This window comes from Gastrolobium bilobum, unplaced genomic scaffold (assembly GCF_033153095.1).
Source record: "Gastrolobium bilobum isolate Gb01-03AN ecotype WA unplaced genomic scaffold, APGP_CSIRO_Gbil_v1 utg5155, whole genome shotgun sequence".
Lineage (NCBI taxonomy): Eukaryota > Viridiplantae > Streptophyta > Magnoliopsida > Fabales > Fabaceae > Gastrolobium > Gastrolobium bilobum.
This window is the reverse complement of record NW_026899054.1, coordinates 38,046-62,489: the sequence shown is the minus strand read 5'-3', so window position 1 is coordinate 62,489 and position 24,444 is coordinate 38,046. Positions and strand designations below refer to the sequence as shown.

Below are 24,444 nucleotides of genomic sequence, written 5' to 3'. Positions count from 1 at the left end.
TGTTTCTTAGTTGACATTGTCAAACTTCAAGGTGTCTACTATAGTTTATATATTTTATACATTGTTAATTAATAACATTTTTATTTTCCACTATTTTTTTAGATTACTCTGTGTGTGTATAAATCTGTGTGGAAGGTTTAAATGCAGCGTGTACATTTAGAGAAGGAGTAAATAAGGAGTTAAGAACATGGGGGCAAGCATGGCCTGCAGCTAGGATTACGCATTTTAATATATCTGCTGTATATGGTATCATCATCCATGCGCTCTCTCTTATTGACACACATACACAAATCAAACGTGCGTCTTTCTTCTCTTCCTTTTCCTTCTGTATAGATCCAAGACTTGCAGGAGCTGATTGCTGTTGAACATTACAGCTACATAGTGAACAAGTGAATTAATGAATTAATAGAAGAGCTGCCTAGTTGTACGTGCCAACTTGACAAATTTGATTCTCCACTATTTCACTATTTCTCTTCAATGCCTTGATTAATATATTTGGAAATAATTTTATCACTCGGTATATAAAAATATACGAGACTTATGTAAAAAATAAAAATAAATATAAACTCCATAGACTTTATATATATATATATATATATATATATATATATATATATATATATATATATATAATTATGGGGTAGGATCCTTTGACACCGGTGTCAAATTTAAAGTTTGACACCTCATCTGAGAGTCGTTAGATCAAAAAAATCAATGGTGTCACATGCTTACAAATCAGAGTCGTAGATCTTTTTTGATCTAACGGCTCTTAGATAAGGTGTCAAACTTCAAAGTTAACACCAGTGTCAAATGATCCTACCTCTATATATATATATATATATATATATATATATATATATATATATATATATATATAAAATAAAACTTATCTCATGCAAGATAGCTTGTATAAGAAAAAATGTAAATATAACAACCGGTAAGCGTCCTAGTCCTTTGCGTGTCGAATCCTTATTCAAAGTATTTGCATGCATAGAAGCTTAGAGCATTTATCACACACCTAGCAAAAATTGACTGGATGAGTATTTGGATGCATGATAATTTTACACCGGTGTAAGAGTTAGAAATCTTACATTTATTCTTGAGCATTAATCCACTTGTATTCAATGACTCATATTACTAAAAAATTAAAGCCTTTAAATATAAGTGGGATCAACGATCAAGATTAAAAATATAACTTACACCAGTGTAAAATGATTTTAACCATATATATATATATATATGGAAAAAAAAATATTGTATTCAAATAAAATAATTACGCATTTAATGTTGTTTCGTAAAAAATTACACATCTACTGCACAATGTGACGCCAGTTTTGGGCGTCACATGTGACGCCCCATTGGGGCGTCTTATCCATGGGAGAGACGCCCCAATGGGGCGTCACATGTGTGACGCCCAGAACTTACGTCACATGTGTGCTCTATATATTTCCTCACCCCCTCCATTCAATTCACACCTCTTCTCTCACTCTTCATATCTCTCTTCTCCACCAACATTCCTTTATCTTTAATTTAGTATTTGAATTTTAGTTGTAATTCTTTAAAAATGAGCTCAAATCCTGATTCTGTTCGTGTTGTGTTATATTACAATGGTAGGAAGGTAGAAGGTCGACGAGGTGTCATATTCGAAGGTGAAAAAAGGCCGACACGTATCCAACGCAACACAACCATTGGCGAATTGCATCAAAGAATTCGGCATAAGTTAAGTCTTCAAGACAACCAATGTATCACTGAGATCACGACAAGGGTGTGGCAAGGTGATAAATACATTAGTTTGAAAGTGCTTGACGATGAAGACTTGGAGATGACAATGGAAGAATTTTGCAACCAATCAAGGACAGATTTTCTAGAGTTGTATGTCGACATCGTTGCAACGGAGAATGCTCCCATACCGGTGAGGTCAGTTTATTTAAATTCTCCCCGTCTTCCAGCTTCTCCTGCCGCTCATGCGTCTCCAGTTGGTATCTTTTCTGAGGGAGATGAAAATGATCCGACTTGGGAAATGCACGACGAAGATGACGATGAAAATATGGCAATGGAAGAACATCTTTTGGCGGAGGATGCTAGTGCTTCAGAAGGAGATGGATCTCGTGAGATGGGTGCGTCTGAAATTCCAATATTCCATCAACCAGTCGTCGCGCAAATGCCGCAGTTGAATGACGTTGCGTCTGCTCCGTTTGGTATTCCACAAGAAGGTAATTGTTCCCATTTGTATACTGCGTGAATAAATAACTGATTTAATGTTGCCTGAATTAGTAGTAAGTTCGTATTAAAAAATTATAATCCGCAATTGCAGGTGACACAGATGTTATTCCTTTTTGGGAAGGAATTCTGCATTATTCTTACATTGATTGGAGTTATCAGAGCGAACAAGAATCATGTACTGATGGAGACAGTCCAAATAGTAAAAAGAGAATAAAATTGTTTTACGCATGAGACTCAACAAACACTAAGGGAGCATTTGGTAAAGGAGAAATTTTTTTTACCAGAAAAATACAATTACTAAGAATATGATGGGAAAGTGAGTTTAGTAGAAAAGTTAAAAAAAATTGTTTGTTATGCCGAAATATTATCGAAAAAATTGGGTTAAATTTCCTGAGTTTATGTCTGATTGAAGATAAAACATTAATAGAAAAAATGGGATGAAATTACCAACTCTCTCTCTCCAACTTTCTTTTGGCACATTTTTTGAGAAGAGATATTTGTGTCTATTGCTTTTTTCCTACTTTTTGATTTGATGGGATAATAAGAATATCATCTTATAGGTGGTATTCTGAAATAGCAAATTTTTTTAATTTTAGATACAAACTGAGATTGCTTTACAAATTCAAATGATAAACAAATTTTTTAAAACCTGCTACCAAACATAGTCAACTAAAAAACCCATCTCAACTTTCATAGTCATCCAAAAAAACTATCGTAATTAGAGCCGGCAAAACGGGCTCAGCTCGGCGGGCCAACCCACCCCACCCGCCATACATCGCGGGGCGGGCCGAGTTTTTCAGTCCACTTTCAAAAGCTGAGCGAGATGGACTGACTCATTTTTTGGTGGGTTGATGGCGAGGCTGGGCGGGGCGGGCCGCCCACTTTGCGAGCAAAGTTTCTGTGGTCCCGGACCAGAAATCATTTGGTGGAACTGCGGTGAGAGAAAGGAAGAAAAGGTTGAGGAGAGAAGAGAGAAAAAAAACAAAAATAAATAAAAATTAATTACCACGGTGATTGTCGACCACGTTAAAAAATTTCCTCCACCTGTACTCGTAACAAACACACACAAGTCCAATTCTTATCCTCGGTACAATGCCCAAACCTTCTACCTGCAGGCCACCATTTAGAGTCTTCAGTCTTTAGAGTTCATGTGAAATCACATGTTCGAACCAAAAATATTCTAATTATTATTTTTCAAATCCCTTTCAAAACCATGGCCAGTATAATTATCGTAATACAGGTTACTAATTAGTATGGTTATCACAATTATATCTACACAAGTAAGGTTGTAAATGGGTTAGTGTTTATGGCCTAGCTTATATTAGGTCAATCTTAGTCTATTATAAATAGTAAAATAGAACGGGTCTAGGCTTTTAAAAAAATCTATGTCGAACTTATAAATCTACAGGCCGGCCTATATGATATTATTTATTTAAAATATAATAAATAAAACTATTATTTTAATAAATTTGAATAATAAAATAATATTATTTTTGTTATTATTTTAACTATTGAATGTTTAATATGCTTAAACAGGCTAATAGGCCTAGACCAAGATTATTATTTTTTAAATATAGGTCATATTATACTTATAATTTGGGATCTACATAGACTAATAGGTCTGATCTATTTAAACTAAAATTTAGCCTAACCTATTTACACCTATGTACACTACTATATTGACGCTTACCTTTGAGATCACAGAATGCTGGTCATCATCAATTAAATAAAAAATAAAAAATCTCGTTTCAGATAAAAGTACCTTACAAATGATTAATCATATAACATGATAAGTATCCGAACTTAAGAAAAAAAATTTCCGAAAACAAAAGGTTCACTTTCCATTTAAAAGAAAAAAGTGAAAAACTATAATTATTGGTTAAAAAATTAGTAACTATACAAGTGCATAACATATTATAAAATGATTAAAATTTTATTTTTTTAAATTTTTTATTAATAATTATAATTCCTTAATTTTTCTTCTAAATGCATTCTTTAATAGGCATTTGAATGATGAGATTTGATTTTCTCATGTTAAATGAGAATTCAATTCTCATGTTGTAGAGATAAAAAGCATGTGAGACCCAGGTGTTAGAAAAAATTATATGTAGGACCCATGTCAGCACGGAGATCGAAGGGTGTGTAGGAAAATTTGAATTCTCATGTTAAATGAGAATTATAAAACCATTGAATGATTTACTCTATTATTATTTCTTCCCCCAATATTTAGAGGAATTATTCCATACATCAGCAGGACGAAATCTTCCTCCATCAGCATTTTCACCCTTTAATTTACCTTTGTTTCACAATGGACTCATGACAAATAAAATCCAAGGGTCACTACACAGAAACCTCCTAGATGAAGAACTACATTCAATGAGGCGAAACAGAGAGGCTGATTTAGCACCGGCATTTGAGGAATAACAGATTGATCAGAACATGATCAGGATGAAATACAATTTATTCCCTGAATTATAGCCTTATATTAACTAATCCTTCCAATAACTAATTTTCCTGAAATTATATTAAGAGTAAATACCATTTTTCGTCCCTGACAATTTTCACGAAGTCCCTTTTGGTCTCCAACAATAAAAAAAGCTCATTTTGGTCCTTAATTTTACAAAAATAGGGTCACGTTTGTCCTTCCGTTAGTTGGCATCCAACGACCCGACTAACGGAGCACACGTGAAACGTTAGTTTGCTGAGTCACCATTAAGTATGCCAGCGTGGAAGTAATACGACGCCATTTTGAACATGCCTTATGTCTTCTTGGAGTTTTGAACAGCCGACCCTAGCATCAAAGGCCCTATTTGGTCCCTGACAAATTTATCAAGACCCTTTTTTCGTCCTTAACACTAAAAAAAGAAAGTCTGCAAAAATGCTTACCAAGGAGAACCTTTCACATATTTAACAGCCCAAACTCTCTCTAGTCCATAGTTCAGTGTGTTTTCAAGCCAGCAAAGTGGAGTCAATTATTTGATCAAATTCACTCCATGAAGAACAATATGTTATCAAATGAACTAGCACTTTCTATGATTGATAGTACCTATAAACTCAATGTGAATGAATGTAAAACAAGAAACCAAAGCGACAAAGCAACCATTATTGTCAAATTTAAAACCTCATCATTGAAGGAATACAAAAGACTGGAAGTATTGCACACAAGAAATCAGCATGCAAGGTCTATAGTCATTAAACTTAGAGAGAGGTTTAAGGTACTTTGTATGACATAAACATCAAGATGAACATGAATGAGATATGAGTAAATCATGACCAAAGATACGATAAATGTTGGAGTACTATACTGAACAAGTGAGTAAAGAAGTCATATAACCAGCAATTATACCTAACCGTAATCATGCTGTTGAGCGAAGCTAAAAAGGGTTTATTTATTTACATGAAAAGTTTATCAAAGATAAATAAATACTAGCATCCACTGAAAAGAGTAGCTATAAGTTGTTGCATTCCATATTCAAACTGTCCCATCGTAAGAACCAGTCAATAAATACTAGCATCCACTGAAAACATACTGCAGATACATTATGTTGCATGTCCTTCAAGCGTCTGAACACAGCTTTTGGTTTGGTAGTCCCACACTTGTTCAGCAGACGGTTGGCAATGCCCAACTAAAAGTTGCAAGTACAAATAATATATCAAATAACAGGCTCTACTTTATCTGTATGATCATCAAATCCAATAATTGGATAACACTTATCCCCACCAGTAAAGTAATCAACACAACTTACCCCTTTTCGATGGGCGTCCAATGTAAAATTTGGGTCAGGGGAACTTAGCCAAACATGTTTACAAAATATCATCATTCCTGAAACCATATAACTAGTTCAAGGCAATTAAAATAAAATGATCAACATGTCACATATGAAGAAACTCAACAAGATAAAGAGAAGATGATTGCAAAGAATTAGGAGGATATATAAGAGATCCTCCATAAAAATGAAAAAACAACAAAAATAGAGAAAAGAAAACATCAACGAAACAATGCTAGGCATTGGTATTCTTGACCTAACACACTCATCAAGGCCCCTACACCCCGTATTCATGTAAATAAATTATAAAATCATGTGTGCCTTCAAAATTACAGCTGAGCAATATCTTATACCTTTCAAATAGAAATCAATAAAGAAAGTCTGCAAAAATGCTTACCAAGGAGAACCTTTCACATATCTAACGGCCCAAACTCTCTCTAGTATAAGAAAAAATGAGAAAATGAGAAAATGTGCATGAGCTGTTTATTTTAAATGGATTTAGTACTTTAGTTACAGGGTTTACTAATCTTATGTTACATGAGATAGTACTCTCATGTACGTGACACAAATATGTGAGGTTCATAATTAAAATAAATAAATAAAATTAAAGCGAAATTCTATGGGTGTATAGCATAAGATAGTTTTCTTATGCAACATGAGACTATTATTTCCATTTAGTTATACTAAAATTTCTTTTAACTAAATCAAGTTATACAAACTTATAGTTGAAGCGGGTAAAGTACATTTGAACCATAAGTTTTACGTTATTTCCCGCAGAAAAAACAACTAGTATACCGGTAACAATGCTAAAAACGATTTCAATATGAAGTCAAATAACATTTCATAATGGAATAATAAAATCTGCTAAATCATTTGAACTCTCCATCCAACCTCGGATTGTCTTTCCACAATCTCAAGGTATTTGGATTATTGTAAAGCCCGTGCAACCTCCTAAATACAAATAAGGTTCAAGATGATAAAGGACAACATATTGAAACTTAATAATCCTCCTAACTTTCTACTCTCTAATATCCTCCACAAATACATACTTCACTCAAACAGTGTAATGCTGCCGAATTGTATCAATGTCAAGTCCCTTGAGTTTCACAACGGACTCGACATGTCCCTTCAATGTGTGAAGCTCCCTCAACCTATAAAACAAATGGACCAGATTGGTTTTAGTTTAGCTTTAACTAAGAACAATTGCAGATAAGCATTTACTAGACATTACCTTGCCACTTCAGCACGTTTCCTAGCCTGTTCTGCGATTTCAGACAATTCACGGTAGTTGTTGTTTTCATTAAATATTTGTGCTGCTTCAGGAGGATTCAGCCCATGCAGCGTGCGTTGAGCTGTAGCCCATTGTGCTTCTCGCTCTTCCTTTCCATAATCCTTCTTTGTTGTGAAAGCAGTCTGCATCATAGAGCACAAAAAATACATATGGTCAAAAGAGATATAGATTTGCCATTTATATGATATACCATTAAGTACACAACGTTGAAATGGCACCTTGTTCTCGGTAATATTATTCCATGCCTTGCCACTCAATGCATATCGAATGAAGAATTTAAGAATATCCAAGGGGATATAGAAAATGATGCTGTAGAGCCAAATAACACCAGCCCAACCCCATCCAATTCCTTTCATCCTTGCAAAGCCCCAGTTTGCATAGACAGCTATGATTGTGGCAATCTAAGAAAAAAAATATATTCAGAAAAACAAATGCAAGAATCGAGTAATTTGTTAGACCCAAGAGAAACAACGATAAATCATAAGGCTGTTATATTACAACTCACCAGCTGAGCTACTATAAAGGCAGTAACAAGCAAGAGACCAGGGCGTTCAACGAAAGACCAGCTCCTTGACCGAGTAACAAAGATGAGAGCCTGACTTACAATACTCACTTGAAGGTAAACAGCTGCTGTGAGCTCATCCTCGTTATACCTGATAGATCTGACACCAAATTTTTCCTGCCAATATTTTTGTACTTTTGGTTCAGCCGGAGTTAATATTTTAACAGTTTTTTTTAATTTATCTGCCGAAGTCTTCTTAAAGTAAGATTTATTCTTACCGAGAAGAAATCAGATGCATGAACAGCCCAGAAGAAGATAACAGTCATGATAGCAAGGTAGGTGCCAAGCACTATGCCTGTGGCAAAAATCTCATTCAGTTTCCATGAATCTGGCAAAGGAGACGGCTTCACTCTGTCCTTGGAAATGGTCATAATTGTCCCGTCATTTAGTATAGCAATGATCAAAACCATAAAAGGTGAGAAATCGAATTTCCAGATAAGAGCTAGCAGCATAAAGCCAAGTACGATTCGGATTGTAATAGATACAGCATAAATGGTGTAGTTCTTCATTCTCTGGAAAATGGCTCTGCTTGTCAAGACTGCACTCACAATCACGCTCAAACCAGGCTCTGTCAGGACTATGTCAGATGCACTTCTAGCTGCATCGGTTGCATCCGCCACTGCAATTCCAATATCTGCCTTTTTTAAGGCAGGAGCATCATTGACACCATCTCCAGTCATCCCACATATGTGTTTTTTATCTTGGAGTCTCTTCACAATCTCGTATTTGTGCTCTGCATTTGATATTAATTTATTAATTGAATAATGATTTTTGAATTTTAATCATAACAAAATTATGTCTCAATCAACGAAGTAAAATCCTCCTTTAAAATCAAAAAGAATATGCTTCAGTTTGTTTCTAGAAATAATTGCAGCACGTAATTATCAAATATTGAATTGTTAAGATCACCAATGTAATGTAAGGCTCGTCACATAAATTTTATAAACTGTAGATATATATATTTACCAGGAAAGACACCAGCAAAGCCATCAGCCTTCTCAATAAGCTCATCAACTGGAATCCCAGCAATAGACTCATCCTTGTGCTCGCCAAGGAGGGAGGAAGAAGGGTACATGTTACTCCCCATGCCAAGCCTGCGACCAGTCTCCTTGCCAATAGCTAGCTGATCACCTGTGATCATCTTAACGTTCACCCCAAGATGGAGAGCTCGGCGAATGGTCTCTGCACTGTCATGCCTAGGTGGGTCAAACAGAGGCAAGAGACCCACAAACGTCCATGGTCCTCCTGGACTCTCTTTTTTCTTCTCTGGAACTTCCTGATTGTAGATAATTAATAGCAAAACAACTTTATTCTCATTCATCATTGCTGGAAAGATTAGAACACTTGATGCACAAAGAACCACCACTCACTTGTTTGGCAACAGCAAGGGAACGGAGACCACGATCAGCAAATTTACCAATAATGGAATTAGCTTTCTTCTTCACATCTTCCCGGAGATTGCAAAGAGCTATTATCTGGAGAGAAATTCAATATGAGCTACACTAATGATGGGCATTGCCGCATTGTACAAGGAAACAAGAAACATCGATAACATCGATCTTTGCTATAATGACCCTAAATGGTAAATCTTAATTAGAGATTTTTTTTAAGGATTTAAATGCCATAATTAGATTCAGTGAGTGATTTCGAGTATTTTGACTGTAATCATGACTATGTTATGAACAGTGCGTTCTGTCGGAGAATTTACAGTTTTGTGAATTAACCGGTAGAGCTTAAAAGAGCAAAATAATTTTATAGACATAATTTGATAATTCTGATGACAAAAATGAGTTCAGAATGAAAAATTGTATAGTCTGGCACTTTCCGTGGAAATCTCGTGAATAGTGTTTCTACCGGGTATTTTGTACTGCTGTTTAAGCAACCGGTAGAGTCCAGAAACAAATAATTGATGAAGTAAGAATAAGAAAGTCCAATATATGCCAAGTAAGTCAATATAGGCCCAAGAAAATGATAAGTTTATAAGTGTTAAGTTTCAGAATTAAATAAAGTACAGTTAGTGGTTCACAGTGCATTTCGTTAAAAACGGTGCAAAAATCATACTGTGAATTATGAATATTGTTACTTAGGAAATAAAAATTAATTTAAATGACTTTAGAAAAATAAAAATATATCTGTAGCTTTAAGTTAAGTTCCGGGTCAATTAAGTAAAAATACGCGATAGAAAAACAACCGGGTAAAAAGGCCACAGGTGCTTAAAAGCTTAAGTGACTCAAATGAGCACTATTCAAAATCAGCTCTCTCTCCTCTCTTCCTCAAAGAAACCGAGCTGCACTTGGTGAAAAGGGGGGGTAGGGTTTGGTTCTTCATTTCTTTGATTCTCACTCAAAAGTTAACCAAATCACAAGTCCCACTACTTGAAATCGATGGGAAACCACCCAATGAGTCAATCCCACCCATTTATTTGAGCTATCATTGGTTGTGTGAGGAGATATTTCCTTCCCCAAATTCGTGTACTATTCATCAAGAGGGCAAAATGAAGTTTTTGATGGAGATTCTCTTGGTGTAGGCCTTCTAGGCTTTGGGTAGTTGATTTGAGGTAACAAACCTCTATTTCCATGATGTTGTTTTGATTATTTAAGTTATAAAATTGTGTATATGCCTTGGGTGGGAAAGCATGATGTGTTAAAATATGTATTGATAAGGAATAATTGATATTTTGATGTATGAAATGAAAAGAAGCTTTGTAAGTATGTAAAAAAATTAGAGAAAAATCATGTCTTTCCTCTCTATGTTCGGCCTTTGATAGGGTTAATAGGATTTATTGTGCCAATTTAGTTGATGCTTTAAGAGGGGTTTAATGTGTTCAAGTAAGTAGAATTTGAATGAATTAGTAAGAATATTACATTGGAAAGAAAATCCTTGGAAACATACCTTGATGTTTCGGCCTTGATGTGTGTTGAAGGACTTGGTGTCTAAACTCAAAATAGGAACCTAGTGGATGCATGCCTAGGTGTTTGCAAGTTGTAAGGAAGTAAAGAAAATGTATTGTAAAAGAGATGGATCTTTGGAAATTCCCTTATAGGATTTGACCTATAGGGTATTTAGGGATATATTTGTACATTTTATTTTAAATAAAATGTGTTGTAATTAATGGTATAAAGTGATAAGTTTTGAAGAACAATAGCATGATTGATGTTGAAAATTTCTAAGGGAATGTTTGATTAAATTAAAGAACATCAACGGTTATAAAGAGGTCTAGACTTGTGTATTGGCATAGCATTGGAAAAAAATATAAAGAAAAAAAGATAAGCGATAAAATGTATGCCTTATGGAAAATCTAGGCATGATAGCATTTTATTGATTTGTATTTGTGGATTCTTGCTCTAGGTGTACCTAGGGACTAAAAAGGATCGGAATCTCTTGAAGACATATAAGTAACTTGTGCAACAAGTAAGCGTATTGGTAAAGCTTCAAGATGTAAGCTCTATGTTTAAGGAGTCTTTTCCTGCTTGAGTGCTCCACCATGGTTAGTGAACTATGGTTGGACTGTATGACTGTGATTTAGATGCCTTGTATAGATGCATTCATATAGAGTTATTTGATAACATGATATGTTTTGCTCTGATATGACTTCTGTAATATGATTTCTGCAACAATCTCTCGCCATTGATTGTATAGTACCCGGACGTCCGCTTTGGGGTCCTCCCTCGGGACTGATGGTGTACGCCTCTGATATGTCTGGTTCCGCTTTGGGGTCCTCCCTCGGGAACACGTGCGTTGATTTCCGCTTGGGGTCCTCCCTTGGGAATGACGGCGCACATCTATGATATGATATGGATATATGCTCTGTTCTGTTATGATATCTGTTATATGTTGTATTCGTATACTTTGTATCTGACTTTCATGCAGGAGTGAGCCAGGGGTATGGAGAATTCTCTATAAACCTGGAGCTTATTGAGATTTGTAATCTCACCCCTCTTTGGGGACATATTTTCAGGTGCCCAGATTCACGGTGAGTCCTCACTAGGCAGAGACACGACACGTGGCCGAGGCAGTTGACAGATCGGATTTTGAGTGGCTGTAGGCTACTACCTTTTTGGAGTGTTTGATGTATTTTAGTATTTTCGCATTTTATGGATCATGATATTGATCCTTTATTTTGTATATGGCCTGTATATGTTTTGTACATGTCTGTCGCTTTGATGCATGTACATTTGGGTATTCAGGCACGTTATATGATGAGGTAATATTCAGATATGTTTACGTGTTGGATTGCATGCTGTTAGATATAGTGGCACTGAGCCAAGTTATGCATGCGCCCATGGATGGGCATTTGATTATATTTGTATAAACTGTTTATCAGGAAATGCTTTTGTGTGGGATTGGAAAATCCCTAGTTGTCCGATTTATAGAGGAAACTCTGCCCGATTTTCATTTACGACGAATGAGAATTTAAAAAGAAAAAAAAAGAAAAGTTAGCTCGTATTTTCAGAAGTTAAGTCTTCCGTTGTTTTCTGTTTTATCATATGTATGTTAATTGAACCGGCTCGAGACGGGGATGTTACACTTGCGCACTAAAAGATATATTTACCTGCTCCGGTGCCCCTTTGCTTACTCGGTGCCAATTGCCCATGGCGTCTATGTATGTAATGGCGGTACGCTTGTCCACTGGATTAAAGGGCAGGAAATGCAACTCTGTAATGCCATCTCTCGCCTGTAACAAGTATGAGAAAGTTTTCAACGCAGTTACAATCTATCAAAGACCAAAGATCCTGATAAATATAAAGTTTGATATGCTTTTTATGAGAGCCAACCAGGGAGATTTTACATGGCTTAAACCAAAGCCATTTACCAGGCCAACAAGAGATCTTTATGCATGCAAAATCTGACTATATCTTGTATCATATGCAGGTTTTACGCAGCATGCTCATACCCCGAACTTAGAAACTTATCCTACTTCGTATGTCATGATCATAAACGGGTCATAATCAATATTAACTCTCGTCAAAATGTTTAGAAGAATTCAAGAGAAGGAAAGCGAAATATAGAGATCTAATAATGTGATATGATTGCTTTTTTTGCATTCAAGATCCATGAAAATTCATGGATGAGTTTTAAATGGAAATACCAAACTGAGTCTACGGGTGATGCTTTGAACTTAACCCCTTTGAAAAATTATATTCAAAATTTTTTCCCAATTTGTGGTCCAGGTCCTAGTATTTGGTACTATCTAAGGTATACAGACAAGCAGCAACTAGCAAGCCAATATGTCATTGGAAAGAAATTGCAAACCTCCTTTGGATCACCCAACATTCCAACAATGCAAGCATCAATAGCATCTTGATTCTCTACCCTAGATGCTCTAGCTCCAAGCAAAATTACAGCGTCCTTGTCAGTATCTTTTGCAAAAACCTGCAACGTGGACAAATTACTCCCATTTTTAGTAAATCAGAACCATCCCAAATTCAAATTTGTTGGTTGAACATTAAATTGATGGATCCTAATTCATATATAATTGATCAATTTAAAAATCAATTGTTTGTCATCTACTTACCTCAACCAAGTTCTTATCTACTGTGAGCTTGTTCAGCGTTAGAGTGCCCGTCTTGTCACTGCATAAAACATCCATCCCAGCCATCTCCTCAATAGCCGTCATCCTCTTGGTGATAGCACCTTGTTGGGACAGCCGATGGGAACCAATAGCCATCGTTACTGACAAGACTGTTGGCATGGCAATAGGAATCCCTCCAATGAGAAGCACCAAGAGATTGTCAATTCCACTCCTATACTTGCGGCGCTGAATTGGGTACATGACAATAATCTCTATGATCATGCCCAAAGCGATAGAGCAAATGCAGAAGTTACCAATGGCTGTCAACACCTGACCAAGTCAAAACCATCAAATGCACATCAAACAAGTTGAATACACTACCCTGCCCTTGTAGAATTTGTTTAGACAATGCAAAGATTTTCACAACTCTGTAATAGAGAAGAGCAAGAGATAGTACCTTTTGAAAATGTCCTACTTGGTTAGTGCTGTCCACCAAGTGTGCAGCCTTCCCAAAGAAAGTGTGTACCCCAGTAGCGATTACGATAGCCTCAATCTCTCCTTGCTTTACTGTGGACCCAGAGAAGACTTCATCACCTGAATTCTTTGAAACAGGCAGCGATTCACCAGTAAGTGCAGACTGATCGATCTTGAGAGGATCTCCTTCCAAGAGACGAGCATCAGCTGGGACTATGTCTCCTAATTTGATGCTGATGATATCTCCTGGTACCAATATGGCAGCCTCCTCCTCAGTCCACCTTCCGTCTCTCAGGACCTTGTATCCATTCAAACAGAGAGTCAACGTAAAACATGTCAAGCCTACATTTATGTACGTGAATACCTGCAGGAGCAAGACCATAGCTTTTAAGGCATTTATACCTTGGTTTTGGGAGCAAGACCTGCCATGAGTGCCGCAGCAGCATTGCCTGCATTGTTTTCTTCTATAAAACTAATGGTGGAGTTGATAACAAGCAATGCCAGTATTCCCACAAAGTCCTGCCAATCTGGTGGCTTGCCCTGTATGTTTCAAGAAGGATGCAAATGAGAATGAAAAATGAGTTAAAAAGAAAATGAAAAGAGCAAATAGTATAACAGTGTAGGACTTTTTCCCCCTATTGCAGTTTTGTTTTTCCCTCTTGTGATCAAATGCATGCAAAGAGTTAAGAGTTGTTACCCCTCCATTTGCCAAAGCAATGGCCATGATAGCAGCCGCTTCCATGACCCATGACAGAGGGTTCCACATAAAGCCCAAGAATTTCAGCAACTTACTTTCCTGTTTTAAAAATTGTTTGACAAGGCTTAGTAAATAATTAAATGATCAGCACCATCCTCTCTACGCTGACACAAGCTGAAGGTAAAACATGTTTTGCAGTAATCCAAATAACAACTACCCAGATAGAGATAAATTCATTGCCTTCTTTTCTTCTAATTTGTTGGGGCCGAAAATTTCCAACCTTTTTCGGCCTTCCTCATTTGTGAGACCTTCTTTCGAACAGTTCAATTGTTCAAAGACTTGGTCCAGAGGTATTCGCTCCTGTAACACAAGCACGTATACATCACACATCCCCATCAACTTCGAAAACTTCCAGGTTAAAATAAAGCTTTGAAATAAAAGGGAAGTAATACATAAAATTCCAGATAACATGAAGAAGTGCTTCAAGTGCTTCAAGTCTGATTGCAAGATGTCTACCAAACTCATAAGACAATTATATTGGACAAAAAGACAAGCAAAATGCTCTATGGTAAAGAATGTTAAGTACTAAAATTCCAACAAAAGCAACAAATATATTTAGTGGGAATGTGAATATTTTCATGGATAGTGGGAACATGAAATAAAAAATAAACATAGAAAAAATTGGTGTAACAACTGTTAAATACAAAACGACAAAAACTCCCTTTACACATAGGAAAGGAGCAGATGAATAGAACTCCAATAAAAAAGATAAAATAAATTAAAAATAATCTAACCAAAAACTAAATGAATTTTATGGAATTGTATTCTTCCAATATAACATTATAAATTATGAAGCTTTACATTTTTTTTCGGAACACATCATGATAACACAAACCCAGGACACAATAGTTTGGTACTATTGCATGCGCCATGTGATTGGAAAATAACCTCTCTTGCAAATGCCAAATAACACTTCCTTGTATGGATCCTTCCTTAAACCCTAGCAACAGATGCTATTTTATTCAGGTGTAGCCGATCCCACTTAACAAGAGAATATTCGGTGGTTATATAAAAAAAACAAAAACAAATTATTTTATATTCACATAGCGGATCGAACGTAGAAATCAGATATTATGAACTGTACGACGTAAAAATTGATCATAATCGGTAATCTGAATCAGAAATCAAAAGCTGACAGCAAATTGAAAAAACGCAATTGATGAATTCAATCAAGGATCACAAATCATCACGTGGTAAATACGAAATCATAAATCAATCATATAGAAGCATTGTTACATATATATATACATATACAATTATCAGCTGCTTGTTAAAAAGATGCAAAAATAAATAAACACAAGCGTATATGAATTTTTTGAAATGATCAATGAGAATATATAGATATATAAACAAAATAATAATGAAATAGATGAAAACTTAAAAGGCGAAAGGAAACTGACAAGATCGACGTTCTCCTTCTTGAGTCTTTCGAGGTCCATAACTGATTAACAGAGAGAGAGAGAAGAGAGACTCTTTCTTTCAGAAAAAGTGCAGCTCCAAATGCATTTCTGAAACCTGCATTGCTTTATATACTAAACCACGTCAAAGGGAGGGAAACTCACTCTATCAGTGTGAATGAATTGTGCATGTAGTGTGCAATAGGGTTTCAGTGTCGTTTTTATATAAAAATTTAAAAAACGGCACAGCTGTAATGTGTGTTTCATTCACTCACTGTATATTATGAATATTAGTGATCTAGTGACAAGTAAAAGTTTCCCTGATTTAATGGGAAATAAAGATTCCAAATTCAAAATTCCAAATTACCAAATCAGGCGAATCAATAGCAATGCGACTCGTGTGGCTTTTTCTGATTCGCATTCATCCTGGTCATTCGTCACCGCTTCTTATTAGCAGCTTGTTATTGATATTTCTAATTCCCTTCACATTTCCCATATTGCCCCCCATATTTATTATTTTCTATTTATCCTTTATTATTGGATTCCATTTCTGTTATTTCCACACATATAGAGTTCACGTGACCATATTTGCACATTAAAAATTTTAAATTATTTTTGAATGATTTTTTAAAAATAATCCATAAAAACATATTTTGATATATTCTTTTGTTTTTTAATTTAAAAAATCAAAAAATAAAATTCTATCATGTGGATCGAAATATCCAATGTGATACAGGAGTGTTTGCGGTTTGGATTGGTTCGGTTTCGAAGCAAAAGTCATCTGATCTATTCTGTTTGGATCTTTTTTTCAAATTCGATACGCTCTAATCTAATTTTATTCGGTAGTTGGAGCGGTTTTTGATTTTTCAAAAAGTCTAAAATTTCAGCCACAAAAGTCATTAGCTATATCAGATTGAAGCCACCCAAAGTTAAAAAACACTAAAAATTTCAAATTTTCAAACTAAAATAAATTTTAAAACTTATGAAGAGTTAAAATAGAGTAATTGACTATAAAAAACTAAAATAGTTTGTTATTAATAACATCCAAAATTTCAAATATATAAAACAAGAAGATTTTCAAGTCACCATCTTTCTATCTTTCTCTTCGATACTTCATTCTTTCTGATAATTGGTATGTTTCTGTTGGATATGAATTAATGATAATTAAATTTTTTTATCTTTTTGGGAAAAACTTATTAATACAAAAATTAACTCTTAGGCCTTGATTTTTGGAATATTTACAAATTCAGAAGCATTAAATTTATTATCGTCAATCAGAAGTCTGTAATTATTGTTTTTGGTATTCAGTAATTTAAATAAAAAATTATATTATTTAATAATAATTCAGAATTCTATCATAGTTCCCGAGTTTTTTAAATCATTAATTATATAAAATACTATAAAATAAACGAATAAATTTATAAGGACTCAAAAAACCATAAAAAATATTTATTGTGTCAATTTTATTGGACAAAAAGAACAGCAAAATGCTCTACAGTAAAGAATGCTAATTACTGAAATTCCAAGAAGAGTAACAAATATATTTAGTGGGAATGTGAAAGTTTTCATGGATGATGGGACATAAATGAGAAACACCTGTTACATAGAAAACGACAAAAACTGCCTACACACAATTACACATAAGAAAGGAGGAAAATTTCTACTATACTGTCGTCCAACCCACTTTTACATATATCCCTCTAATAAAAATCAAACATCAATGTTGATATAATAACACATAAGAGAGAAAAATAGTGTGTTAAACACAGGTGTTTGATTGTAAGTGGCAGTAGCACATATAACAATAGTATGGAAAATGCGCCGGAAGAGGAGTAGATGAGTAGAACTCCAATAAAAAAAGATAAAATAAATTTAAAATTGTTCTATCATAGAAAAATGAAAATAGACGACCAGAGATTGATAATATTTATGTAAAATCTAAGGTCCTCTCTCAGTATTTATACGGGAGATACCTTAAAAAATAATGAATTACTGTACACTATAATAACGATATAGTCAAAGGATTAGGTGTGCGTATAGCAACAATCAAGTGAGTGAGGGTTTTGAGTGTGTGTAAGTTGACTTAACTCTTTATTTATAGACGAATTAACTGACCGCAGTAAATTTCTAAGTCTCTTAGAAATATTAAGAGTTTAATTCTTGATTCATTACTATATCATTATGATTGATATAATTAAGGAATAATTCTTTAATTTTCTTCTCTCATAACTGTTAATCCTCTGTATACCTTCTAAAAGGTGGGCCTTTATATCAGTTACATAACAAAAATAATCTTACCAAAAACAAAATGGATTTGTATTAAAAAAAAAAACCAAATGAATTTTATGGAATTGTATTAATCCAATATATGATATGATAAATTATGAATATTTACATTTTTCGGAACACATTATGATGACACAAACCCTTGACACGGTATTGTTGCCATGTGATCCGAAAATCATCAATTTGCAAATGCAAAATAACAACAGATGTTATTTTATTTTATTTTGTATAGAAAAGAAATTAAACAAACACAAACAAACTACCCAACATGGGCATTAATCTTGCTACAGTCCCAACAGGAGTTCTAAGCACCCCTCAGGAGCATGGCTATACCAGACAATATCCCAATCAACTATAGAGGCATGGCCAGCTAACCAATCAGCCACCCTGTTGGCCTCTCTATACACATGACCAATCTGAACCGCCCAGTCTTTCTCAAGCATTTCCTTAACTCTGAGCGACAGAACATAACGAGGATGGGAAGGCATACACCCATGAAGACTTATATCATGCGCATCCATCGAGTCAGTTTCCACCATTACCTGCTGGTACCCTTTCACCCAAGCCCATTCTAGCCCAATTAGAACACCCCATAATTCTGTCATCAACACATTGCCACAGCTTAATCTCCTTGAAAAACCAGACACCCAACTTCCATTGCAATTTCGGATGACCCCACCACAACTGAGTCTTGTACCCCTCTCAGAACATGCCCATCAGCATTAATCTTAATCCAGTTAGAAGGGGGAGCTTCCCACTGAGTCTTCCTTCTGTTTCTATCATCAACAAGTAACCCAGCTTTACAGTATAAGGACTCAGCCACAACAATATTTGTAACAACCGAATGGGAAGCAAACACCACCTCTGATGGGTTCCTCCACTCGTCATTAAAAACCCAATTATTCCTTTCCTTCCATAACAGCCAGCACACTACCCCAAAAAACCTCCTCCAATCTTTGTTCTGTTTTTTCCTACACAAATTCCTATCAACCCAATTACAAAAGTCTCCTTCCCAAAAATAGTTAGCCTCACTGCCTGGAAGACATAGCTGCCAAACACTCCTAGCCCAGCTGCATTCCCTGAAAATGTGGCTACAACTTTCCACAGCATATAAGCACCTGGGACATAAGGCATCCTCACAAAGATGTCTTTTAACTCTTTGCTCATTGGACAACAACTTTTCCCCAATAAGTAACCAGAGAAACGATTTAACCCTTTGAGGGCCCTCCCAATCCCAAGCAAGCATCCAATTTCTATTCTCAGACATGTCAGGCTGGCCAATCAATGAATTATAAGCAGACTTAATTGTAACTTTAGAAATTGGATGCTTGTAGAAGAATAGGTCCATAGCACCTTATCTTCACCAATTGCCATAGAAGGGGGTCTAACTTTAGAAATAGCTATAACAGCCTCCTCATCCAGGCAGTCCTTGAACATTTCCCACTGCCAGCCCCCCTCACTGTCAACACAGTCTGTCACCTTCCAAGTATTAGCCTCCTCTGGAATAGGTTCAACAATTCTCCCAATCAGCCTCCCCATCTCAGGTACCCACTTATCCCACCAAAACAAAGTTTGATTTCCATTACCAATATGGATTTTCACCCCATCCTGAACCTGGCTCCAGCTTTTGCAAACACCCCTCCAAGTATTAGAATTGCTTCTAGCTTCTTTCAGCATTGGAACTAAACCCGAATCCACCTTGTATTTACTTCTAAGGATTCTGGCCCAAAGAGCATCAGAGTTAGTCATCACCCCAAACCCAATCTTCATGGCATAAGCCTTATTAATCAGACTTTGGTCTCTCAAACCGAGTCCTCCCTCCTCCTTTCTCCTGCAAATATTGTTCCAGCTAACCAAATGAACCTTTCTCTTATTCGGATTTGAACCCCAAATGAATCTTCTAGTCAACTTCTCCACCTCCTTACAAGTACTAGAGGGGACATCAATGGTCTGCATAGCATAAGCTGGAAGTGCCTCCAGCACTGATTTAGCCAGTGTGACCCTCCCTACCAGAGAGAGGACAGCCTGACTCCAAGATGACATCCTGCACTGCACCCTCTCTACCATATAATTCAAGGACTTCCTAGACACTCTTTTGTGATCGAGATTCACCCCAAGATACTTCCCCAGGTCATTAGTGACACCCACTCCAAGGCACTCACTAATCTCTTTAGCTCTATTGAAGCCCACATTACTAGAAAAACACACTCTAGATTTCTCCTCACTGATTTTCTGTCCAGAAGCAGCAGAAAACACCTTGAGGACTTGATTAATAACATAAGCTTGGTCCAGGGAAGCCTCTGCATACAGAATAATGTCATCAGCAAAAAATAAATGGGAAAGAGGAGGAGCATTTTTATTAACCATAACAGGCTTCCAGGCTTTGGTATCCACAGCTAATTGGATAAGATGAGCCAATTTCTCCATACACAGCACAAAAAGGTATGGAGAAATGGGATCTCCCTGCCTAATCCCTCTCTTAGGCTTAAACTCTTTTGTCAGTCCCACATTCCATAATAAGTTCATTGAGCTAGAAGAGATGCAATTCAGAATCAAATCAGACAGCTGCTTCCGAAGACCCAGATCCTCCAAAGTGTCTTCAATAAATTTCCAACTAAGACGATCATAAGCCTTCTCCAAGTCCCCTTAATCATCATCCATCCTTTACCCCATTTCTTCTCTTTCATGGAATGCACCATTTCTTGTGCAATAATAATATTATCAGCACTCTGTCTTCCTTTGATGAAACTACACTGGTTAGGAGCCACCAACATGGGCATAAAATCCCTCAGTCTATCAGTTATGATCTTAGTCACTGCCTTATACACCACATTGCAAAGACTTATAGGCCGAAAATCTTTCATGCATTCTGGGCTGTCCTTCTTGGGAATGAGACAAATCAAAGACATGTTTATTTCCTTGGCTTTCCCAGGATCCATAAAGATATCCACAATTAACCTACACACAGACTCCCCCACCAACTTCCAGTGACTTTGGAAAAAAAAAGCTTGCAGCCCATCAGGCCCAGGAGCCTTAAACTTTCCCATTCTAAAGATCACTCTCCGGATTTCCTCAAAAGTGGGGATTTTAGCCATGTAATCCAGCTCCTTATTTTTTAGAGCAGGAAATAAACCTTTCACTGGAAATTCCTCTACCTCTACATCACTCGGAGCAAACAACTTCTCAAAATAACAACTTGCTAAAGTACTGAGATCCTTCTTGTCACTGACCCAAGTCCCATCCTCATCTCTAAGGGCAATCACCTTATTATGCCTTCTTCTAGATATAGCAGCTGAATGAAAAAACTTTGTATTCTTGTCTCCAAACTTCAACCATTGGCACCTAGACCTTTGAAACCAGTCTAACTCTTCCCTTACTAAAATTTCCTGAAGCTCCTTCCACAAGCTTCTCTGTAAGATCTCCATGCTGTGGTCATACCTCCCCATCCTGTAATTGTCAATCCCCCGAAGTCTAGCATATATCTTATTCTTCCTTCTAATATTATGTCTGTACACATTGTGATGTCATTCTTTAGCCCTTCTTTCAAACTCATTTCTTGCAGGACCCCAATCAAAGAATCTATTCCAGCTACTCCTCACAACATCCTCAAACCCATCAACAGTCATCCAAGAAGCCAGGAACTTAAAAGGTCTCTCCTCAGCTTCAGTTTTATAAACCTCATCCTGAGCAAGCAAGATAGGTCTATGATCAGAATTCAGGAAAGGAAGATGAGTCACAAACCTATTCGGCCAGTTGAGAACCCAATCCTCATTAGCACAAGCCCTATCCAACCTTTCCTGAAGTTTTCCCCTCTTCCAAGTAAAGTTAGGTCCTTTGAAACCTATATCCTCAAGCTCACAATTCATCAAGCAAGAATTCATCTCATTCATACTGATATGGCAAGCTTCTTTTCCCCCAATTTTCTCACACCCCTTTTGAACTGAGTTAAAATCACCTAACACAATCCAAGGCCCAACCATCTCCTGAAAAATGAGCACCAAACTATCCCATAACACCTGCCTATCCACCCTTCTCGGATTACCATAAACAAAGGTCACAAACTCACTTCTGTCTTCCTCCAAATGCACAACTCTGGTATGAATATACTGATTATGATCATCAATAATTTCTACTTTAACCTTCTTGTCATCCCATAGGATCCAGATACCCCCCAGCAAAACCCACAGCCTCATGTTTAAAACTTTTATTGAACCCCAAATTTTTTATGATTCTATCCCCCTTACAACCACTTATCCTTGTCTCAACTAAAGCCAAAATGCTAATCTTAAATCTAAATTTCAAGTCTTTAATAAGGGCAGGGAACTCTTTTTTCCCTACTCCTCTACAATTCCATGAACAAATGAACATAAAAGCTAACAAAACTAAAAAACTGGGCCAAGCACCCAACACAAACAATTAAGAGCTGATAACAGACCTAACACCCCCTGAGGGTGTAAGCTGGTCCTCTAAACTCATCTCCTGCTGAATAGGAGCAAAAGAATTGGACAGAACAGGGCCCACAACCCCCTTACCTTTGGTCTTAGCCTGCACCACCTCACCCGAGCCTCCATTTCCTCCATTTGGCAAGGAATTGACTTTAGCCTTTAGTTTCTTCCCTTGCTCAACCCCACTCTGACCAGCATTCGGGGGAAGATTCTCCACCTCACCCTTCCTAGGATCACTAACCATAACTTTACTGAACTTGAAACCACTGCTACCATTCTTGCTTCTGCTCTCCTTAAGAATCCCTTTCTTCTGCCCAGAACTGTCCTGCCTCAAATTCTTGGTTGGATTTTTCGGACTAGCATCTCCAGCACTGCCATCTATAACAGCTTCCATCTCCCCTTTAAGCTCAGCTTTCTTTGAAACTTCATTCCTACTCGGACTCAAAACAGGAACTAGAGGTTCCTTATCACCAACTTCCTTCTGAGTACCCTGACTCCCTTACCCTTCTTCCCTTCTGGAACCCCTTATATCCTCCCCAGATTTCTTCGAACTAACCACAGGATCCTTCTCCTTCTCAATCACCTTCTTCTCCTGGACAAATCTAGGTTTCCCTCCCCTCTTGGGTTTCTGAACCACCATCCAGCTCCCAAACGCTTCCTCAACCTCCTGGCCTGCCTTGCTATCAACACCAGAAATGCCCTCCAAGGGCTGCTGCCCATTCACATCCACCTCCATTGGGTTCCCCTGATTTTGGCTACATAATTCATCACACTTATCCTTCATGTGTCCATAAACACCACACTTAAAGCAAATAAGATGAATCCCTTCATATCCAACCAGATATATCTTATCCCCAACCTTAAATTTCGATAACAAGGTCTTTCTAAGATCCACTTCCACGCAAATTTGTGCGAACTTCGCTCTCAGTGATAACTACATTCCCCAAATCATTTTTCCTTAAAGAATTCCTATCAATTTTGAGCATACGCCCAAGTAGATTCCCAATTTTCCACAAGTAATGGACTGAGTATAACTCAATTGGGAGCCCTGGGACCCTCACCCACACAGGAAGCTTCTTGAAATCCTCATCATACGGATCAAAAAATGGGTGCCACCTTTGAACCACAACGTAGTGATCAGCAACCACCCATGGACCCTCCTCCAGCACATGCACATAGTCTCCATCATCATAAAACCTTAGGAGCAAGTACCCATTATCCAGATCTATCAATTCATATGTTGAAACAAGATTGCAAAGCCTCTGTAACCGTGCCATCAAGAACCGAGTCCTTATTCTCTTCCCCATCAACTTAATGATAAGGGCCTTCCTCCACTGTTTACAACTATCCTTGTGCTCACTCTTAGAAATATGGAGAACTGGACACATAGGGTCCTCCACAGAACCTTGACCAAGATCCTCCTCACACCCATCCTCCTCCTCTTCCTTTCGCTGAGTTTCCTTCCAATCGTCCTCCTCATCCTCCGAGAAACCTTCACCTCCATTCAGCCTTAACAACTTATCTTTGTACGAAATAACCCTCGTACCAGCTCCTTCCTTCTTCGTACTGGCACCCTCCACGCGAATACCCTTGGCTTTTTCACTACCTTCAACATCCAGCTTTTCCAGCATTACATCATCCATATTGTCATCAACTGACGCCTCCCCTTTGGGTTTCTTCACACTCCTCAGAATCAAGTCCTCTTCCTCAGCCGTTCGATCTCTCCCACC

The 24,444-nt window shown here is 36.9% G+C and overlaps 1 protein-coding gene across 3 annotated transcripts; it reads right to left on the bottom strand.

The window, feature by feature from the left end:
* Window positions 1–7,031: 7,031 nt before the first annotated feature.
* Window positions 7,032–23,498, bottom strand: LOC133286678 (plasma membrane ATPase-like). 3 transcript variants are annotated; one of them, XM_061484125.1, is made up of 16 exons: window positions 23,486–23,498; window positions 15,987–16,027; window positions 14,767–14,886; window positions 14,527–14,625; window positions 14,232–14,369; window positions 13,813–14,127; window positions 13,359–13,685; window positions 13,097–13,216; window positions 12,396–12,518; window positions 9,214–9,318; window positions 8,810–9,119; window positions 8,062–8,576; window positions 7,787–7,960; window positions 7,500–7,682; window positions 7,222–7,403; window positions 7,032–7,141 (listed from the first exon to the last, which is right to left on the bottom strand). In XM_061484125.1, the coding sequence occupies exons 1-16, from the start codon at window positions 23,496–23,498 to the stop codon at window positions 7,045–7,047; spliced, it is 2,862 nt and encodes a 953-aa protein (XP_061340109.1). In that variant the 3' UTR covers window positions 7,032–7,044. The 3 variants fall into 3 exon arrangements, with proteins under 3 accessions (XP_061340109.1, XP_061340108.1, XP_061340110.1); XM_061484124.1 differs by lacking the exon at window positions 23,486–23,498 and adding an exon at window positions 16,457–16,479 and having other exon boundaries at window positions 15,987–16,020; XM_061484126.1 differs by lacking the exons at window positions 14,767–14,886; window positions 15,987–16,027; window positions 23,486–23,498 and having other exon boundaries at window positions 8,810–9,115; window positions 9,210–9,318; window positions 14,527–14,610.
* Window positions 23,499–24,444: the final 946 nt, after the last annotated feature.

Bases quoted from the DNA above. Each gene is read 5' to 3' on its own strand.
- LOC133286678 (XM_061484124.1), bottom strand. From the start codon at position 16,479: ATGGGAAATGTGAAGGGAATTAG. The intron at 14,370-14,526 runs GTAACAACTCTT...TGAAACATACAG, and splicing joins TTGCTTTGGCAAATGGAGGG to GGCAAGCCACCAGATTGGCA. The intron at 7,142-7,221 runs GTAATGTCTAGT...TTTGTTTTATAG, and splicing joins AAACGTGCTGAAGTGGCAAG to GTTGAGGGAGCTTCACACAT.